The sequence below is a fragment of the Cuculus canorus genome, chromosome 5 (genome assembly GCF_017976375.1).
Source record: "Cuculus canorus isolate bCucCan1 chromosome 5, bCucCan1.pri, whole genome shotgun sequence".
Lineage (NCBI taxonomy): Eukaryota > Metazoa > Chordata > Aves > Cuculiformes > Cuculidae > Cuculus > Cuculus canorus.
The window spans coordinates 5,799,937-5,820,640 of record NC_071405.1 but is presented as its reverse complement, the minus strand read 5'-3'; the positions used below and the strand labels follow the sequence as shown (position 1 = coordinate 5,820,640).

At 45.5% G+C, this 20,704-nt stretch overlaps 1 protein-coding gene across 3 annotated transcripts in view; it reads right to left on the bottom strand.

Annotated features, from left to right (window-relative positions):
- ARMH4 (armadillo like helical domain containing 4) overlaps positions 1-20,704 on the bottom strand; it is a 71,103-nt gene that overhangs the window by 27,443 nt on the left and 22,956 nt on the right. For all 3 annotated transcript variants that reach the window (XM_054069021.1, XM_054069020.1, XM_054069022.1), the window contains exon 5: positions 17,384-17,629. In XM_054069021.1, the coding sequence (XP_053924996.1) occupies positions 17,384-17,629 (246 nt within the window). The remainder of the gene's footprint in view (positions 1-17,383; positions 17,630-20,704) is intronic.

Here is a 20,704-nt window from a genome sequence, read left to right as displayed (position 1 = left end):
TCCTGATTTTGCTGCCATCATCTGTTCAAATAACGAAGAAATGAGTTGACGTGCAAGAACCTCCACAAAATTACCTGGATAAAGCTTCAGAGCTTAATCTGCTTTCAAAGTAGGAGCGAATGTTTATTACCTACAAGCTGAGCACCCCTCTCTACTGCTCAGCTTCCGAAGCCCACGAAACAGGCCAGAAAGTTTTCCGCTGACAAGTGTTGTATCATGTTCTCTAGGAAGACAAACTCTGCAGAGACAGACACGTAAAGAAGGCACTTAACAAGCCTCAAGGAAGGAATAAGCAGAAGACGCTTTTAAAACTCATTTTTATATTGACCTGATTGCACTGTGGTTTTCAGGACAGTAGATACACAGAAGAACTGAATTCAGGCTTTCCAACTTTACATACTAATTGATTTCTTCTTTATGACCACTTCCCCAGCTTGATTTGACCCTTACATGTCATGCTACAGGCTCTCTCCTCCTCCATGGCCCCACATACCAGTCTGGAGTCATCCACTCTGTACTGACAAGCCGCTTGGTGCCCACCAGGTGAGACATGCAACAAGGTCAGAACTCAAAGGAAGCCTCCCTCAAGGCCCATGCCCAGCCACTCCTCCTGACACCTCCAGGTTCTTGTCAGATGATGAGATGCATCAGGCTACACACTACATCACACAAAAACTCATTCCTACCCCAAGGAAGTGCAGAGATGGGTGATCTTTGTCCAAACTCACCACAACTGACTCTCGCCTCCAGTCTGGAAGGTGTGTAAGACACAGCATGGCACACTCACAAGAATGTAAAAAGGTCAAAAAAGACAAGAAGAAGCAGCTGGAGAAGGCACTATGAAATATTTAGAGACCTTTACCAGGATTTTATATCTCCCGGTGTGCAGATAAATCTCCACATCACATGCTAAAAGTAATCAACCTGGAGAAAGACACGGGCGTTTCATCAGACTTCAAGCAGCAGGCTGGTCTCTTATCTTCCAATAGGTCTTGCAAAATCCTGAAAAGTAGTCAGTGAGCAAGCTCTAATCTGAAAGGTAACGTTAATAACCTTCCCTAAGAAGGAAATTGTTATCCAACAGCATATTTCAGATGAGGAGACCAGGCTCTGCTAAAAGCCAGTCTAGGTCAGACCAAAGGTCTGTCTGGCTTAATAAGGCTGACAGAGGCCAACAGCAGCTATTTAGGGAAAACTTACGAACAGGATGATCACAGAGTGATGTTCCCCTCACACACTCTCCTGGTGCTTTGTGGCTCAGAGACCTGCAGAGCCCAACCCAGAATTTCCGCATTTGAAAGACACGGATGGATTTTTCCTCTGTGGAATTGCCTACTCAAATGAAAAGGCAAACACACAAACTGCAGGCATCCTCAGCATCCTGTAGACAGGCATTCTTCCATGATTAGTGATGCATGGAGTGCCATCTCCCATAATTTGCTACAAACCTGCCTCCTCCTGCCTGTTTCACATGATGTTCCCCTGGTCTGGTAGCAAGGGGCTGTCACTCACAAGGCTGTCTTGAGTTCATCTACTCAAGACCCCTTCTGATTTTACCTGCCTCGGTCAAGGTCTGTACAGTTCCTTGCACAGAATCCCATTTATACCCTGGTTATTCTTGTTATTTTCTGCTTTTGGTTATTCTCTGTTATCCTTCTCCCACATACCTTTTCCAGCTCTGCTGTATCCCTTCCCAGATGGGCAGAACAGTATGGAGTATTTAGGGTCAAAATGATGGTCGTTGTTTTTCTCTCTGTTCTTTTGTTCCCGCACATCCCACCAGATCACTGTTCTGAATGTATCACCTTCTCCCTCCTCTCAGAGGGATTTAGAGCAGAGGATTTACTTTAATTTCTACTCTTTGTCAACAGACTCCCAGGATCATCATTCAAACTCACTCTATTACGGTGATAGGGCTAACAATAACTCTCAACCTAAATTTTCCCCTGAAACTTGACTGTTTCTGGGATTTTGTCCAGATCTCTTTCAGAAACATTATCTACACTTTCCTACTCACCCAGACATAAATAAGTCCTATTTTCTTCCATGATTCAGCAGGGATATTTACTCCAAGTGTTAACGCACACCCATCCCAAATTCAGGGTGATGGTAGAGAAAACCTCTACACCAAGTTGCACCGGGGGAGATTCAGATTGGATATTAGGAAAAATTTCTTTATGGAAACAGTGGTGAAGTGTTGGAACCAGCTGCCCAGGGCAGTGATGGATTCACCATCCCTGGAGGTGTCCTGGCACTTTAGGACGTGGCTTAGCCAGCAGAGTGATGTTGTGTTGATAGTTGGACTGGATGATCTTAGAGGTATTTTCCAACCATAATGCTTCTACCATTCTATCACTACCTGTGGCCCTGGGAAGGGTGGGTCCAGTACTCACTCAGGACCTCTGTTAGCAAAGTTTGGTTTTAAACAGTGCGGAAAAGAGGAGGGAAGCAAAAAAGGAACTGAGCCCACAGGCCACGAGGGGGGACTCCGGCACCCTCAGCAGCACTCCAGGTGATTGCAGACCTCCTCTGGGGCATCCCAGGGAGGTGAGGACAAGGGGACTCTCCTGCCTGCCCACGCTATGCATTATACCCCATGTCTTCGTTGTTAGGAAGCTGAAGCAGATTCAGAATATATTAAAGAGTCCCGCTACTTTTTAAACCCTCATATTCATCTTCAGAGCCCACACAGTAGTGATTAACCAAACCTTAATGACTAATCATTGCTGCTGTCAATTAGTACTGTTGAAGAACACTTTGTCTACAGCAGATGACCCAGATTTGGAGGTGCCAGCTCTGGTTTGGAGGGATGTCATCGCTGCGCCTGTGTCAGTCCACGTTATGCATTGTCTCAGGAACTCCTACTGGCTGCAGTGATGGCTCTAGGAGACATCCTTGGGGACAGAATCCCTTGGAATTCCCTGTGAAGGAGCCATGCAGAGATTCAACCCAAATCCCATTCTGCCCCTGAAGGCACTTCTGCGTGCTCGACACAGTCAGAGCACGGAGATGATCTAGCAATAGTTTAAAACATTAAACCTGGGGCAAACTGAACCACTGTTGCTCTTGCTCTGAGCTTGTCAGGATGCAAAGTTTGCACAAGGGGCCGGTGACACAGCCCTGCTAAGGAAGAAGGTCCCAGAGAAGGGGCTTCACAGACCTCATGGCAGCTCCAAGGCTGTGGGACGAGAGCCTCCAGCAGAACAATGCCCAGTTTGGCTAGCTGGGATCCTGACTTTATCTACTCCATTAAGATATGCTTGTTAGCAAAAAAAAAATGCTCCTGGCTTGCCTCTGCCTAGGAGAAGTTAAATTAGCTCTCTATCCCTCCTGCTCCATGCTGTAATTGTACTGGAACAGGAAAGGTGTGGTTGAACAGAGTGGACTCACCATGGGGTTACTGTTACTTAAGGGGTCATCAAAACCTACTTGAGCCAAGGCAGACTAGCCATGGGCACATTCCTAACCAACGGGAAATGAAAGGTGCTCTTACCTAGGTCAGCTCGTTTTTCTGAGGCCAAATGATGGCACATGACTAAGCCCACACTCACAAGCAGCTACTGTGCTTCAGCTGATGCTCTGTAGCCTGATATAAGCCTGAGCCATGAGACCTTACGGAAGGCTGCAATCAGGAAGAATTTGCTGGCTACAATAAAGACAGCAAAGCGTACAGAAGTATGGAGTTGCATTTTGTCTGGCAAAAAAAAGCCCACCTCCAGCCTAGACGTTACACAGCTGCACACTTAGCGGCAGAATATTTCAATTGGAAGACTATATCTTTGCCCTCTAAACCTCAAAACATCTTCTAAATCAATAGCACATTTTTCACACTTCATAAAATCCAGCCTTCATAGTTCACTCACAGGAACAGGTTTTGGCTACAGAAGAGCCTGTGTGAGCACTGCTTCCTCAAGGCTATTCATTCCCTCTAATGCCATAATCAACACTCTAACCAATACTCCCTATAACGGAAAAATAGAAAGAGACTGTATTTAAACTCTTCTTACAGATACAGGAAATAACAAAACACATGAGGAAGATATATTCCTGACAGGATTTTTATATCGAATCCTACCTTATCATTTTCCAGAACCTCCTTACGGACAATTGCAAGAAAAGCCAGAATTGAGCTGGGCAAAGCAAGGAGGAAGGGCAGATGTTGAGATCCCTCCTCAATCCTAAACCAAAGGACACGCTCAAATCTGGGTTTGGGGACAGTTGTGTTGAAAGGGAACAAAATCAGGGCAATTCCATGCCATGCTGATGGGGTGGTATGTGGAGAGAGAGGCCACTGAGAGCCCTTCAGAACCTTCCACTGGTGGTAGACAGCTGTTCTCATGCATGCAAAGAGAAATGCCAGCTCAAGTTGCATGTGCAGCAAATGCACAGAAGGACCATCATGATGCCGCATGTGCTGGTGCCGATCTCCTGACAGGACCTCCATGAGCTGGTATGATGGATGGAAGAGAACAAAAAGCTTATGGGGATTGTGACAGGAGGATGGCAACGTGACACTGCCGAAGAAAATGGGGGGTCCCCCAGGGATGCACACTGTGGATGCAGAATGAGTGGCCAGAGCTCAGCTCCAGTGATTACATTGAGTTCCTTGCTAAAAACAAGCATAAGCCTCAGCATCCGCTACTGCAAAACCGGGTTGTGCAAAAGCCTAAATGAGCAGCATCGGCAGTCAGAGGGAAACGGGGGAGACACTGGCCCAATTAGACACTTACAAGTCTATGGGGCCAGATGGGATCCATCCAAGAGTATTGAGGGAGCTGGTGGACGTGCTTGCCAAACCCCCTTCCATCATCTTCCAGCAGTCCCTGATGGGGGAAGTTCCACTGGACTGGAGGCTGGCTGACGTTATAACCATCTTCAAGAAGGGTCGGAGAGAGGACCCAGGGAACTACAGGCCTGTCAGTCTGACATCAGTGCCGGGAAAGTCATGGAACAGGTGATCTTGAGTGCTATCATGAAGCACACGCAAGAGAACCGGGTGATCAGGCCCAGGCAACACTGGTTCATGAAGGCAGGTCTTGCCAAACTAACCTGATCATCTTCTATGACAAAGTGACTCGATTACTGGATGAGGGAAAGCTGTGGATGGAGTCTTCTTGGACTTCAGTAAAGCCTTTGACACAGTTTCTCACAGCATTCTGCTTCAGAAACTGCCAGCCTCTGGCCTGGACAGGCATACACTCTCCTGGGTTGAAAACTGGTTGGATGGCCGGGCCCAGAGAGTGGTGGTAAATGGAGTTAACTCCAGCTGGAGGCCAGTTACAAGTAGTGTCTGCCAGCACTCAGTGCTGGGTCCCATCCTGTTAAATGTCTTTATCAATGACCTGGATGAGGGGATCGAATGCACCCTAAGTAAGTCTGCGGATGACACTAAGCTGGGAGGAAGCGTTGATCTGCTGGAGGGTAGGGAGGCTCTGCAAAGGGATCTGAACAGGCTGGACTGCTGGGCTGAGGCCAATGGCATGAGGTTCAACAAGGCCAAATGCCGGGACCTGCACTTGGGGCATAACAACCCTGTGCAGCGCTACAGACTAGGAGAAGTCTGGCTAGAAAGCTGCCTGGAGGAGAAGGCCCTGGGGGTGTTGGTTGACAGCCAACTGAACATGAGCCAGCAGTGTGCCCAGGTGGCCAAGGAGGCCAATGGCATCTTGACTTGTGTCAAAAACAGTGTGACCAGCAGGTCCAGGGAGGTCATTCTCCCTCTGTGCTCAGTGCTGGTGAGACTGCACCTCAAACACTGTGTTCAGTTCTGGGCCCCTCACCACAAGAAGGATGTTGAGGCTCTGGAGCGTGTCCAGAGAAGAGCAATGAAGTTGGTGAGGGGGCTGGAGAACAAGTCTTACGAGGAGCGGCTGAGAGAGCTGGGGTTGTTTAGCCTGGAGAAGAGGAGGCTGAGGGGAGACCTTATTACTCTCTACAACTACCTGAAAGGAGGTTGTGGAGAGGAGGGAGCTGGGCTCTTCTCCACAGTGACAGAGGACAGGACAAGAGGGAATGGCCTCAAGCTCAACCAGGGGAGGTTCAGGTTGGATATCAGAAAAAAAATTTTTCACAGCAAGGGTCATCGTGCACTGGCAGAGGCTGCCCAGGGAGGAGGTCGAGTCACCATCCCTGAAGGTGTTTAAAAGACAGGTGGATGAGATGCTCGGGGACATGGTTTAATGGTTGGTAGGAATGGTTGGACTCGATGATCCTGGAGATCATTTCCAACCTAGTGATTCTGTGATGGAGAACGCAATCTCGAAAAGGAATAAAACTGGGGAAACTCCTGGCCTCACTTCACATTAATAAAGTCTCAAGCACAGATGGCATTACTGGTATATTAAAATAAATGATAGGCTATCAGAGAACAGCCATGCTGAAACCCTTTATTATATCACAGGCTTGGATGGGGCTGTGATTAAAAATAAGGAGAGGGGAAAAAAAACAAAACCAAAAGCCTCTAGTAATTCTCACCCCTCTCTGTGATTAATGCTGATATCCAGCATTTTTTGCTAAACAACAATTGTTTGAAGTTTGAGGTAATTACGTTATTGTCAGTCAAAAATCAAAGCAAATTGTTTATTTCCAATACACATTCTTAAATTTGCTGTCAGGCAGGGCAGGATTTATACATGCACCAAGACAGCATCCTTCCAGGAAGGAACCTGGATCTCTTTTGATCCTCAAATGGTCTTAATTTGAACCAACAACAAAAGAGAGGTGGGGTGAGCATCAGTCATGTGTGGTTTGCACTGCCCAAGGTGAGAGAAAATGTATACACAGTCTCATTAGAAAGGAAGGGCCTTAAATGGGCTACAGGGAAGGTGGGGAGGGGCTTTTTATCAAGGAATGCAGGGACAGGACGAGGGGAACAGTTTTAAGCTGAAAGAGGGGAGATTTAGATGACATCTTCGGAAGAAATGTTTTCCTGTGAGGGTGGTGAGGCCCTGGCACGGGTTGCCCAGGGAAACTGTGGCTGCCCCATCCCTGGAGGTGTTCAAGGCCAGGTTGGATGGGGCTTTGAGCAACCTGATCCAGTGGGAGGTGTCCCTGCGATAGTAGATGGTCTTTAAGGTCCCTTCCAACCCAAACCATTCTATGAATATTTTAAAACCATCTTCTCAATAAATTACCATCTCTCTCCCTGCTACTCACTGCAATGAGCTCTTTTCCTCTATTTTTCCTCTTATCGGCTCTACAATGGAGCCAACATTTTAACCTGGACAATCAGCCTCTGACGCAAATCCCCAGAAGGACAGAGGCAGTTCAAGGGTGCTGAATCTTCGCATTCCTTCTCTCTGCTTCTTTTTTGGAGAGCTGAAATGCCATGAAAATGGACACATCTTTAGAACCGTAGTATACATCACTATTAGAAAATAAATGTGACTTCTCCAACATAAGGACAAGTCTCTTTTTTACAAGGCAAAGGCCACCCAGACTAGTACATAAAGGAAAAATTAATAACTCTCACTGAGGGAAAGCTACTGCCCTGTGTTCTTCAATCAAGCTAAGTGATTGCTCAAATCCAAAGGGAGAGAGGGCTGAAAACCATCTCCTCTGTTTAAATGGAGCCAAGTTTTCTGACAGACATAAACTGAAGAACAGAGGAAGAGGCAAAGCAAACCAAGACATGATACACGCATACACTGATATTGCAGACATGAGGGAAAAAAGGATTACTGTAGATTAAAAAGACAACGAAGACACTACAATTTATATTACAGCAGGGCTGACAGACGGGGGGGACAGACAGACAGTACGAACGCAGCTGACAGCCTAGAAGGTTGCCTGCCTCACCACGCTGGGCAGAAACCTAGATGGTGCTTGGTTAGCAGATGCAGTCCAGCCTTCGCAGCATAGAGCTCTGCGCAGGCTAATGGACCCTATCCTTTAATCCAGGCGAAAAACCAAGATAAATTACTTAAGGCAGCAAATGCCCAGCTGTGCTCCAAGGTAGACACATCCTAACTCTAAAGACTGCAGCAGAAGGATGGATTGAGCCAGACAGCTGGAGAAGGTCAAAAATGCTCAGCCAGGCATTTGGGTTTTCCAGCTTTGCTTTCTTCGGCCAACAAGAGCCACTGGAAGTACAGACAGAAAGCCTTTTTGGAGTCCTCCAGTGCTGGGAAAGCTGAGGAGCTTGGTACTGCTGCAGGCTGCCTTTCAGTGCTTCCCAGCAAGCAGAGAGTTGGACCAGCTATGGTCTGCCAGACAAATTGTAGGTGAGTGGTGGCGCAGACTTCAGTTCCCCTCAGAAAAGTTCCCCTAATGCTCTCTACATACAAATATCACCCAACGCTCCTCTGTCCCAAGCTGGGAAGACAGACATTTCCACCACAGAAGCCACCACTCTTTCTTTGCAGGTATTTCAGGAGATTTTTCACAGCAGGGTAGCAAGGACTAGGACATGCAGGAGTGACAGCAGCCCTCAGGGTGGGGTTCATCCATGCCTGAACATCCCCTAGAAATATTCCCCTTGGTCAGTCAGGCTTCAGCTGGGACATCTCATACCATGTCGGCCATGGGGACTAAAGTCTCCTCTCTCCTCCAAAAAAACCAGCAGATCATTTCTCTGTGGCTTCACACCACCTCACTCCGAAATGAAGAAAGAGAGGCAGAAATACTGTGGATAGACAGGATCTCTTCATAACTGCCAATAACTCCAGTTTAACAGCCTTGTCTGATGGGATCCCATTTTCTTCACAGGCAGGGAGAGGGAAGACAAGGCCAAACCTGAGCAAACGTCTCTAAATCCACCCCAGAGGCAGCACTTAAGGGCTGGTAACAAATGGCCTTAAGCCAGACCTCCTCTGACACAGGTTTAACAAGATGCATAAACCATGTGGAAAGGCTGCCATTTCAAAGTAATGTGTTCAAGGATGTTATAGTGCTGCTGTTTCTTGATATATTCCACAAAAAACATGAGGCTAATATATCAGCCTAAGCTTCCCGCTGGAGGTTTCCACGTAGAAAGGTCCCTGCTGTCTTCACCTTCCCAATGATAAATTGTAAGCACATACAATTTTTTTTTTACCACAAACTACAGCTTTATTTCACCTGTTTCTGATAGCTGCTTGCTTTCAGAGCCGGGAATCACCAAAACACCCTCCAATCTTCTGTTATACTCATCTCTATTGCCTTCTCTTGGTCTTGATTTCTGTGTTGAGCACAAGAGTTGAGGTGCTTCCAAGAGGAAGGACCAACTCCAACTCCAACTCCAACCAATGGCTCCAACTCATTAGGGGTTCATGCTCCATGGCTGGAAACTCTTCATCCCAGTTCACAGCAGAACAGAAATCCTGTCGGCTTCTCCCATTTAAAACACAAAGGCCTCATTCACAAGGGCACAGCAGTTTTGTGCTGAATGGAAAAAGGGAAGAGTAGGGTGGTAGGTAAGGACCATGGGGCTCAGACTTGTCCAAGTTTCACGTCTCCTGGAAGGTCCCATTGTCCAAAGTCCCAGCACAAGGCACAGGGCTGCTTCTCACCACACCACTGAACACCATGCTACAGAGCCTGTGCAGGACTTGTCTGCAAAGCTCGTTATCTTAGCTGGCTTCAGAGCAAGCCAGGCTGAAGAACAAAGCACTATCAAAGAGGTGAAAGAGCCACAGTCCCCAAAACACCTTGGGATAAAATCTGACAAAAAGAAAAAGCCATCTCTGATGTGAATTGTTCCCCCCTGGGAGCTGCTCTGTCATGACAATAGCGTATGTCACACCAAGCTGGCAGAGAGGATCATTATTGTTTACAGGTACGCGGATGCAAAATAGCCTTTGACAAGGCAAACCTGATTAAATATGAGACTGCTCCAGGATTGAGACGCAATCATCAACCATCTCTTAAGACAGTTAAAAAAAAAAAGCCATTCTAAACTGAGCACACATCCCTCACAAGGAACAGAAACTTGATTTGGGCACAAATTGATGACGGGAGCTTTATTACTGCTTGGGAGAGGGAAGGGGAGCTCTCAAGGAACATCTGGAACTATATAAATTATTCAGAGCACACAGAAAGAGAGGAAAAATAATCATCTATATTTCTGAGACTGCTCATTTCAATCTGCAGCTGTCTGGAACGAGACAGCTTGTGACCAACACTTTGTGCAACAAAACTCCCATAAACACTCATGGGGCAAAGCTACAGAGGGCAGGATTGCTGCAGGCAGTTGCACTTTGAACTACTCGGAAAGAAGAATTTGCTGGCTCTGCTCCTGACCCTGGATCCTGCCAGCCTCTCTCACCTGGAATTTCCACGGGCTCAGTCCCTTATGTTGGGGTGGTGACTTTTTATGTGATCCTTTGCACGTCTTCCAGGGAGAAATGCAGGTGTGCGCATCCCTTCCAGTAAGAGACAAGGAAATGCCCAAGCACTGATTTAATTTACCTCATTCAAATCCCTACTCCGCTAAAGGCTCCCTCGTGAAGCTGGTGGGGTCACTTGGCCTCCCTGTGTTTCTGCTTATCACCTACAAAACATGAACACCCTTTCAAGGTAATTAAGAAGATAAATGAATTAAAGATTAAAAGACACTCTGATGTTCCAATAATGCGAGCTGGAAGAGTACTTAAAATAGATCCATTTCGGGCAGTAATTAAGGAACACGCTACTAACTTCTGAAGTCTCAGCTCCTGTCTTCCTAAAGCTGGTTATTTTTGCCCATAAAAGCATTAATTCTAACTCCCTGTAAAAATGACATTCAAATATTCATCATCTTCCTCTAGTCTGCCTTTGCTACTCCATTAACCAGTGGCATCCGTTACATGGTTTAAGCAGCACAATTTGTGACCACATATCCGCAATAGAGCTAAAGCAATTTTCTGTGTAACTAACTACACGGAGCTGCAAATACTATTTTATCCATTTAAAAAAAAAATAGCATTCAAAAAGTGTATTTACTGTCCAAGTGCCTTGTCATTACCTAAGTGGGAGTTAGATGATGTTCTATTACTGTAAGAACTAAGATCCTACACACAAAACTACACGGAACGCAGACATGGGATATATTTTTTTTGAGAATTACATTGCCACCCTTCATAACTTTGCTAAATTGTCATTTTAATTTTTTTTTATCTTTAAATCCCATCAACAGGAATGGTCCAAAATCCACTGCACACAATACCTCCATGGGTACACAGAAAATACTAACAGATGCTGAGGAATTAGGCAACTCAAATGACTTCTTACAAGCTACAGCATGATCATGTAGCCCTGTAATGTTGTTCTTCCACTGACATAAACAGGTGGAAATGACACACCAATGGTCAGTTAAAGAAATGTAGAATTACACCAAAATGTCTTTAAGGTAAACAAGAGAACAAAAACAAAAGTATATAACATACATAAAAGCCAACACATATAGTAAATTCAGATGCAATATGGAATTGAAGGTCAACGAAGAAAGAAGAAGGTGCAAAAGCATGCTAGTAAATACACAAAAATGATTTGAAGTGGACCTCAAAGTGAGGAAGAAGAAACCATCAATGTGAATATCGTATTCCTCCTGGCAAAGGACTCCAGATGTTGATGATCTGCCCTAATAAAGTCACCAACCTCAGGAGCCACAGAAACAAGGGAAGGACAAGCATAACACCAGGACAGAGCACAGAAATTATGAAACATGTGTAAAACAATCCTAACTGAATTATTATTTCTTTTCCTATAATAATTAGATATGGATTAATAATGATTAGATTCTTCAAATTTCAGTTATATTAGCAATAAATTCTCGGGTTTATATATATTCGAGGTGTGCCTCCTCTTTGCCCATAAAACAAGATTTGAGGATAACATGGAGTTTCCTCTGATAAGGTTTCTGATTCAAAGCAAGCTCTCCTCTGCTTACTGCCGTTATCTCATATTAGAATCATAGGGGCTGAAAGAGACCTCTAAGACCATCCAGTCCACCCATCCACCCAACACCACTGTGCCTACTAAACCATGTCCCCAAGTGCCATATCTATACGGTTTTTTAATGCCTTTTTGATGTAGATTCCACCAATGCCCTGGGCAGCCTTTTCCAATGCTTCATCATTTTTTCAGTAAAGCTATTTTTTCTAATACCCAATCTAAACCTCCCCTGATGCAACTTGAGGACATTTCTTCTCATCCCATCCCTTGTTCCTTGGGAGAAGAGACCAACAACTACTTTGCTACAGCTTCCTTTCAAGGCAGTTGTAGAGAGCAATAAGGTCTCCCCTCAGCCTCCTCTTCTCCAGGCTAAACAAGCCCAGTTCCCTCAGCTGCTCCTCGTAAGACTCATTAACCAGACCCTTCATCAGCTTCATTGCCCTCCCCTGGACACTCTTCACCCCCTTAATGTCCTTCTTGTAGTCCAAAACAGAACACAGAATTTGAGGTGCAGCCTCAGCAGTGATAGCCTAGCATAAAGCAACCGGTTTCAGTCAACATCTTAAACAACTTAAGTCCACCATAACGACCTCAGCGTAGGTAATTTGAGCCTCACAGTCAAAACTCTATACGCCTCAAGAAGTCAGTGCCATTGTCTCTCAACATAAACCACTGCATGACCCAAAGCAGCAAAATTAAAGGCTTAGTAAATTGCCGCAGACTTCCAGGTGTTACCTTACTATTGACAGCAGGAGATCACAGTTAAGGACTTCATTTGGAATATGAATGATAGATGAGCAATATATAACTTGGGAGCCTAGGGACATTTTTGTGCTCTACCACAATGTTCCCATAACAGCTCAAGTTAAGTTGGTGTGACTTGGCTCACGGTCCGTAAAACAAGGAGCCTCCCAGACACTGAGAGAACACATACTCTTGAGTGAGAGAACACCACAGCCACAGCAGCCACCACCAACACAGAAATAGAGGGCCTTTATGGAGGTGTACAACAAAGGCCATCATGAGGAATAACCAAAGGAGGACCTAGAAACCGTTCACTAGGTTTGAACCCATCTAAACCAACTGCAGTTCTTCTTGTAACACAAGGAGTCACAAAAGAGGGAGCAGGGAAAAATGATGTATTTTTATTCACTGCCAGAAATCCCAAGTTTCCTGCCCCACTGAAGCTCTCTGAACAGTTATTGTTTACCTACCACACATCACCCACATGCAAATCAAGGAACAAGCAGAGAGAGGTCAAAACCACTTTACACACGTTGCAGAGATGTCCCAAAGCATCCTTTCCTGGCAAACTCTGAAGACAAAGCATTTGAACAGGACAACAAAAGAGATCCCGAGGCATTTTCACGACCTTCCTTCTCCAAAGCTGCAGGCCATCAGAACAGTTTTTGGAGGATCAGCTTCTATTTTATAAAAGCACAGACGACATCATCTTCTGCTTCACTACTTGTTTAAATATCACAGGTTAGAGAATCAGCTGATGGACTGCAAAACTGACAGCCTCATTACTGGCACTTATAAATTGATTTTGCTCAGCTGGAGTTAATGTAGGACCATCTGAATTCCTAGATTTGACATTTCTAACGATTCTCTTTCTCCAGCACTTTCTCACTGACCACTACAAAAATGCAAACCGCCTCTCGCTCTGCCAAGACATTTGTGGATCAAGTTACTTGTTCTCTAGGGATATGCAGTGTGTCAGCCATCAGACCAAGCAAACTCAATAATAACTCAGCTGAGAATAGCTACTCCAGTACTTCTGGGCTCTTCCATACTATAGATTTTAGTGCTAAATGTCAAAAATTCTGAAGGCCAGAGAGGACAGATGCATCCCCAGGAGAAGAACCTATAGGCAAAGTATCTTAAAAGAGGGAAATGCCAGCAGTAAGAGTTTGGTGCTTAGATGGTGTACCCTCATCTTGCACTCTTCTGTTGGATACTGCTACCTTTCTTCAGGACTTCTTTTCCCATGTCATATCCCAGGTCAAGCAGAACAACTTACCCTTCTAAACCATATTTCACTCACACAAGATGGGGAATTTTTCACATCTCAGCACCATTTGGCAAAGGAAGAGGTGTGCCGAGCTCTTCCCTGGGACACACAAAGACGCACGCCGTGAGCTGAGACAGGCAGGAGCACAGTGCCCCTGACCCACCTGCCTTCAGAACTGCAGCTCCCCCCTCCAGGGACTGCGGTTATGAAGCAGTCTTAAAATTAAAGGCAAGTTAATTTTAGCTTTAGAAGAAAAACACTTAAAGGAAATGGATTTCAAAGAGGTAGCTATAAATGAAAAGCACTTAGAGAAAAAGAGGTTCAAAGAGAAATAGTCCCTGCACACGTCCAGCAGATCTAAAGCTTCATGAGCCCTTCATGGTGAGTCTGGTCTCTCCAGGCCTCCAGCAGAACAGCGTGGGCAGCTCTTCTGGCCTCCTGCCTGGTTTGGGGGATTTCGTCTGTTCTTAGCAATCCTCCTCCAGTTGACACGAGCTACACATTTTTTCCATACTTCCTGTTCTCATTAATAAAGCCCTTATGGCTTCTAAATGAAAGGCAATCCAAACTATTTGGATCTGGTGACATGTAACCCAGCCAGGCACTTTCAAAGAACACAGAAATTCACATCCGTCCAGTCCTTCAGTTGCCCAGACTCAGTGCTCTGCAGCTGACCCAACTTGATAGACTTTCACAAGGGGCTCCTCCAATTTGCATAATAGCAAATAAAACACAATTTAGGAAGATAAATCCTGCCTTTTGCCACACAGCCAATTTATTCAACACCAGAAATATTGGGAAAAATGGCCTTTCCAATGTCTAAGAAAGAGTGAACATGGTAGACGATGAAGGCTGAAGGGTCAGAAACAGAACTGGGCTCATTTGTTCAGAAGAGCACAGGAAAAGAACACAGAAGAGATACTGCAGATTGTATCCTCTAGCACAGCTCTGCCTAGGATGAGGACCTCTCATAACAGAAGATATCACAGAAGGAGCGTTAGAGCTACACATTGTCCAGGCCTGCTTATCTTCCGAGCACAGTTATTACAACCTCTCCAGCCAGGTGTGTTTACTAGACACCAGGGACAGCTTCAGCCTTTGGTCACTGCTTTCTCACCTGCTTCATTTACCAATGCATCTCACAGGCATCTCCTACCCCAAGCCTTCTCCAGCAGCAAAGATAGTAGGGCTAGAAACACAGCTGTGACTCCAGTTGAGACCTGCATCAGCTATGAAGAGAGATGCACATGATGGCTTATGCAGAACAACCTCCTCCACAGCCCTAAAGTTGATGGTAACAGCCTATGTCATATATAACAGCATCTTCAGCAGACTCTAGGCACCCTTCCAGACAAAATAAGCATTCCCCACAGTGCTTGGCCCTACTCCCGCTCTGGGAATAGGGCCCCCATCAGAGCCCTCTGGACACCCAAGCCAGATGACATTGCATCAGACACCCTAGCTAGGACGGTTAGAGGTACCAAGACAGCTGAAGAGGTACCATGTTGCACAATGCGATGCCTGGTGCGTGAGGACACATCTCAGAGTCTGGAAAACGTTGCCTCTCTTCAACACTTCACATAGCACCATCACCCATAGCCAAGACTGACTAATTCAGAGCTGATCAAGCCACCCCACTGCTTCCTCCAAGTGCAGAAAACATGCTGCTTCTTTCATGTTTTCTCTCAAGACACCACAAAAATCCTGCACCAAGGAAATGCACAAGATGACCACAAAGCTGCTGATGTGACTCCCATCATAACCCTATGGTTCTTGCACACTTCTCCTCTGAGCACCGTCACGTAGCTCTTAATCCAGCTCACCAAAGCCAAACAGAAAGCCTTAAAGACTCAGAATTATTCCACTCACACAGCTCCTGTCCAGCCTGGTGGGATAACAGGACACATGAAACAAACCTGACATGGCAACCATCAAACAAAATGTTTTTCAAGCAGCAGTTAGTGGGACAGGGAGATACCAGACCTGATGCAAACTCAGCCTGCCCTCAAAGATCAACCCTCCCATGGCGTTCTTCAAACACACTCTTTCATTCAATTTAAAGAAAGGTTACCACACTAAAGCAGGCTAGAAATTACAGGGGGGAGACCAAACAGGCTGAAACAAAATTAAATATCATGGGGAAGTGGTATTTCTTGTAACATAAAATATAAGAGGTTTGGGGTTTCGTTATTTGATGAGCTTCTCAAAAGAGCTAGTTCATAAAATCATAGAATGGTTTGGGTTGGAAGGGGCCTTAAAGATCCATCCAGTTCCAACTCCCCTGCCGCGGGCAGGGACACCTCCCGCTGGATCAGGTTGCTCCAAGCTCCATCCAACCTGGCCTCAAACACCTCCAGGGATGGGGCAGCCACTACTTCTCTGGGCAACCTCACCACCCATACAAAAAAGAATTTCCTCCTAACATCTAATCTAAATCTTTTTCCTTCCAACTTAAAGCCATTGCCCCTCACCCAGTCAGTACATGCCCTTGGAAAAAGAACCTCCCCAGCTTTTCTGTAGTCCCCTTCAGTACTGGAAGCTGCTCTAAGGTCTTCCCAGAGCCTTCTCCAGGCTGAACAATCCCAACTCTCTCAGCCTGTCCTGGTACAGGAGGTGCTCCAGCCCTCTGATCATCTTTGTAGTCCTCTTCTGGACCCATTCCAACAGTTCCATATCCTTCTTATGTTGGGGGTCCCTAACAGACAGAGACCTTCTGTACAGAGGTGGTTCAGTTCCCACCTCTTCATCTGAAAGGTTTCCACTGCTTTTCATGGGGTTTAGCTTAGAAACTTGAGTATGCTGGGAAATGATCCCAGAGCCCTCAGCCAAGCTGGACAAGCTCTTTTCTAAACTTTGCCTTGTCCTACACCAGCTTTGACTTACATCAGATGGATATCACACATACAAAACACTGATAAGCTATTCCTAGGTGGAATAAATTAGACCAGTCATTAAACACACGGTCTATACGTACAGTGGGAATAAACCGTATGAAGCTTTATAGAGGCTTTTGTAGGTTTGTCTTGCTTAACACTATGCCATGCCTGGACCTGCACTCCTTCAAAATGCCAGAAAAGTAGCACTTAGAAAAGTGCTGCTGAAGTAGCAAATGGGCTCATTAGCAGCTACTCAACTCTTTTTTGTCCTCATGGATGTATTTCCCTGCACAAACCCACTTCAGGCAAAGGGAATGGAAATTTCCCCATCAATCTCATCTGAGAAGTTATTTATTTGTCCACCTTTGGAGCAAGACAACTCTAAGCTCTAGAAATTAAGAGGTCCGAGGTATTCAGAGCAGTTCTCCCCAAAATGAAAACCCAGGCCACGTTGCCTGGGACGCATCCAAGTTCAATGAGGTGTCACTGGTGGATGGGGTTCTCTCAGTGATGAACCTCCTGTGTGTTTAGCTTGACAGCCATCCTACGAGATTTCCCAGCACAAAGGGCTGCCCCATGCAAAGTGAAGAGCAAGAAACTTGTTCCCTGTAAGGACAAAGAAAGAAGAGGCTTTTTCTCTTACCCAGACCCTGGTTTTGCTGCTCCCATTCAATGGTGTCAGGAACTTGGTAGGACACCCCTGCCAACTGGGCCACAGGGTTTTCTAGGCCAGCCATGGGCTCCTGGGAGGTCTCGCCAGGAAGTGTGAAACCTGGAAGCTCTGTGTCACCTTCCATGCTTTCATCCATCGAGTCTATATCCTTGTCTTCCTCCTCTTCCTCCTCCTCCTCCTCTTCTTCCTCCTCCTCTTCATCCTCTTCCTCACCCTCTGGCCAGGAAGACACAAAAGCAACATCAGGAAACATCCCACAAGACAGAAGGTTCATACATCTGTATGGGTGAGTACCAAGACAGCCAGCTGATATCACTCCTCCAGAGACAGACCAGCTGAACGAACTTGTGCCAGGAAAGACCCCCAAAGACATTAATTTGGAAGAGCTCACCACCATCTGAAGCTGCTAAGTAACAATCAGATGTTGCCTTAGACCATCAAATACATTAGTGAGAAATACTGTTATTCTGCTTCCTAATAGTGGAGCGCAAACAATCACCTGCACGTGTACAAATACCTGAGTGTAGATAACTATGGTGCTTTCCGCACAACTAATTTCAGTTTAAGGGAGAACTATTTCCCTGATTTCCAGTCTTGAAGATAGCAGTAAGTTGTTTCTATTTTTAGCTTTCATCAGGCCCTTCGTAGCCCTGGAAAAGACGACGCTTTCCAGACCAATTAGACTGATATGGCTCTTCCTTCATAAAAAGCATCTTGCTTTGACGTGTGCTGGCAGATTGGCTCTTGGGTGTGGGAGAACAGCGGTGATGGCAGTGATCCTCAGCAGGTTTATACTGGTGCTCCTGTCATGACAGATTTACACCAGACAAAGCTACAACCAAGGAAGACTTAACTCAGTATTAGAAGGAAGGCAGCAGAGCCAATACTTCATATGAGAGCAGACAAATGTGATGCTGAGGAAATCCCTGTGGATTCACTACCCCTCTTATTCCTAAGACGACTGTATTGTTAGCATACACATAAATAAATATTTAGGCCATATTTCATTGCTAGAATTTCAAATGGCCAAACAAGAACAACCATACCGGATCAAACAAGACGTCCTTTCTGCCCACATCCTATTTCTGACCACAAGTAGCCACAGATACTGAAGAAAGACTACATCAGAGTACACATAAAGCCAGTCTTCCCATAGTCTTTCTTCCCAGCCTGAAGGTCATCTTCAGCCAGAGTCTGCATCCAAGCTATATAATAGCTACTAACAGAGTTACCCACCATGAAAGACAGTACGTGGAATAGCGAATTTTAATTTCTTGTGATTAGTTTTTCAAAGCTGAAAAATAAAACATTATATTTATGCACTATCTACCTTACACAAAGCTCTACTCAGCTCTGTAGAAAAGCTCCGTCTTGAGGTACTCGGACTGGGAAAGCCCCTCACCCTGCATCTAAGAAGCTGGTTCAGCCCGGCATCTAAGATCACATCAAAAACTAAAAATCCAGCAAAATCATCATTTGCTATCCAGATATCCTTTTATTTACATTGCAGTTGTACCTCAGATAGGTTACAGACACAGCAATAATAAGGTGGAGCAGCTGAGGTAGGACACCCAAGGGGATGTACACACCAACTCTGCTGTAGTAAAGCAGGTGATGCTTCACGCTCCTCCTTTCTGCTGGGCAGTGCAATGGCACTCCAGCACACCTGTTCCACAAAGCACGCAAGAAAAAAAACTAAGGAACTTCTGGGAAACTATTTAGTTGCTGGCTATGGCCTCAGGTTGTGCCAGGGGAGGCTTAGATGGGACATTAAAAAAATATTTCTTTACTGAAAGAGTGGTGAAGCATTGGACCAGCCTGTCCAGGGCAGTGGTGGAGTCACCATCCCTCAAGGCGTTCAAAAAGCGTGTCACTGCAGGACATGGTTTAGTAGGCACAGTAGTGTTGGGCTGACGGTTGGACTTCATGATCTTAGCGTCTTTTTCCAACTTCAGTGATTCTATCTGACTAACTGGGGGATTTGGCCTCCTTCCTTTGGCCTCTGCTTCAGACTGGGACGTTAACGCATGTCGTAAAACCACTGCACTCACTGTGCTGTTACATGACATCTCCTTTCCTTCTAATACAAGGATTTACTTTAAAACACCGCAAGTTTTTTTCCAGCTCACCAGACAAGACAATCCCACTTGCCACCTTCTAGTTCTAGCCCTGCATTTCATCCCAAGGAGCTGTTGGAATTTAGCTGCATCATCCTGCTACAGCACAGCTTTCAGTACCTGGAAAGTAATGATCATTCCTGCAGTTATACCACACCGAGCACCTAACGGCACTTACAGAGATGTAGTTAGCCCTTTAAATTCCCATTATATTTTAAAGGCAGTTCCTGTCTTATAACGTGCCCATCATTTCAAGTCAACATAAGAATTTTCAGTTTCCATAAAAAACACACAGCTTCTATAAATCTGAGAATGGTACCTGGAGAGCGCTTACAGGAAACCTGCAAAGACAAGTTAATGGAGGTCTTTTGCCTCTGCTGAGAGCAGCACAGCTATAAAAATTTCCAAACTTTAATAGCAAAGGCACTAAACAGCTAGCGAACAGCAGAGGAGGAACACGAGCAGAGGTTTTCCTTAGACGGACTGGGTGGAAAAGCAGCCACGAAAAACCAGATCAGATATCTACGTCCAAAAAACTAGACTAGGACAAGGTTTTTAGAAGCTTCTTGCAATTTTAGCAAGCAAAATCAGTCACACCTGCCAGCACCTAGTTTTGAAGCAGCAGATAGCCATCTCTATGCCTCTGAAGCCCAGCAGGCAGCCAAGCTGAACACCCAAATTGAAAGTGCCAAGACTACTTATCACATCTGATCACCAGCCTACATCAATCATCGAGTAGCCACAGCACAGAGATGTGAATAATGCAGTCCTCGCAGCGTAACCACCGCGAGGGGAAAAGAAAGGGCTTGACTTGATTCCTCCTCCTTCTTTCTAGCGCTTTTCAATTTCTGGAAACAGCTTTTTAACCGCCTCCCCCCACCCCCAAATGCCAGCAGCTTGCCTTGCTGCAAGGTACAGCACAGAGCACCACTTGGTGGTCATAAGGAGGAAGCTGCACTTGTAAAAAATGCAGAAACTTCAAAAATGTAGGATTTTAGAAGCAGATATCCAATAGGAGCCTAAAAGCCATGGGCAGGCTGTGCAGAATGCTGGGTAAGTGTCACAAGAGGGAAAATAGAAGCAGGTATCAGAACCTCAAGCTGGGGGTTTCTGCTTCTCACAAGAAGCTTTTACAAAAATCACATTTTCCCTTCTAAATTGACACATTCCAGGA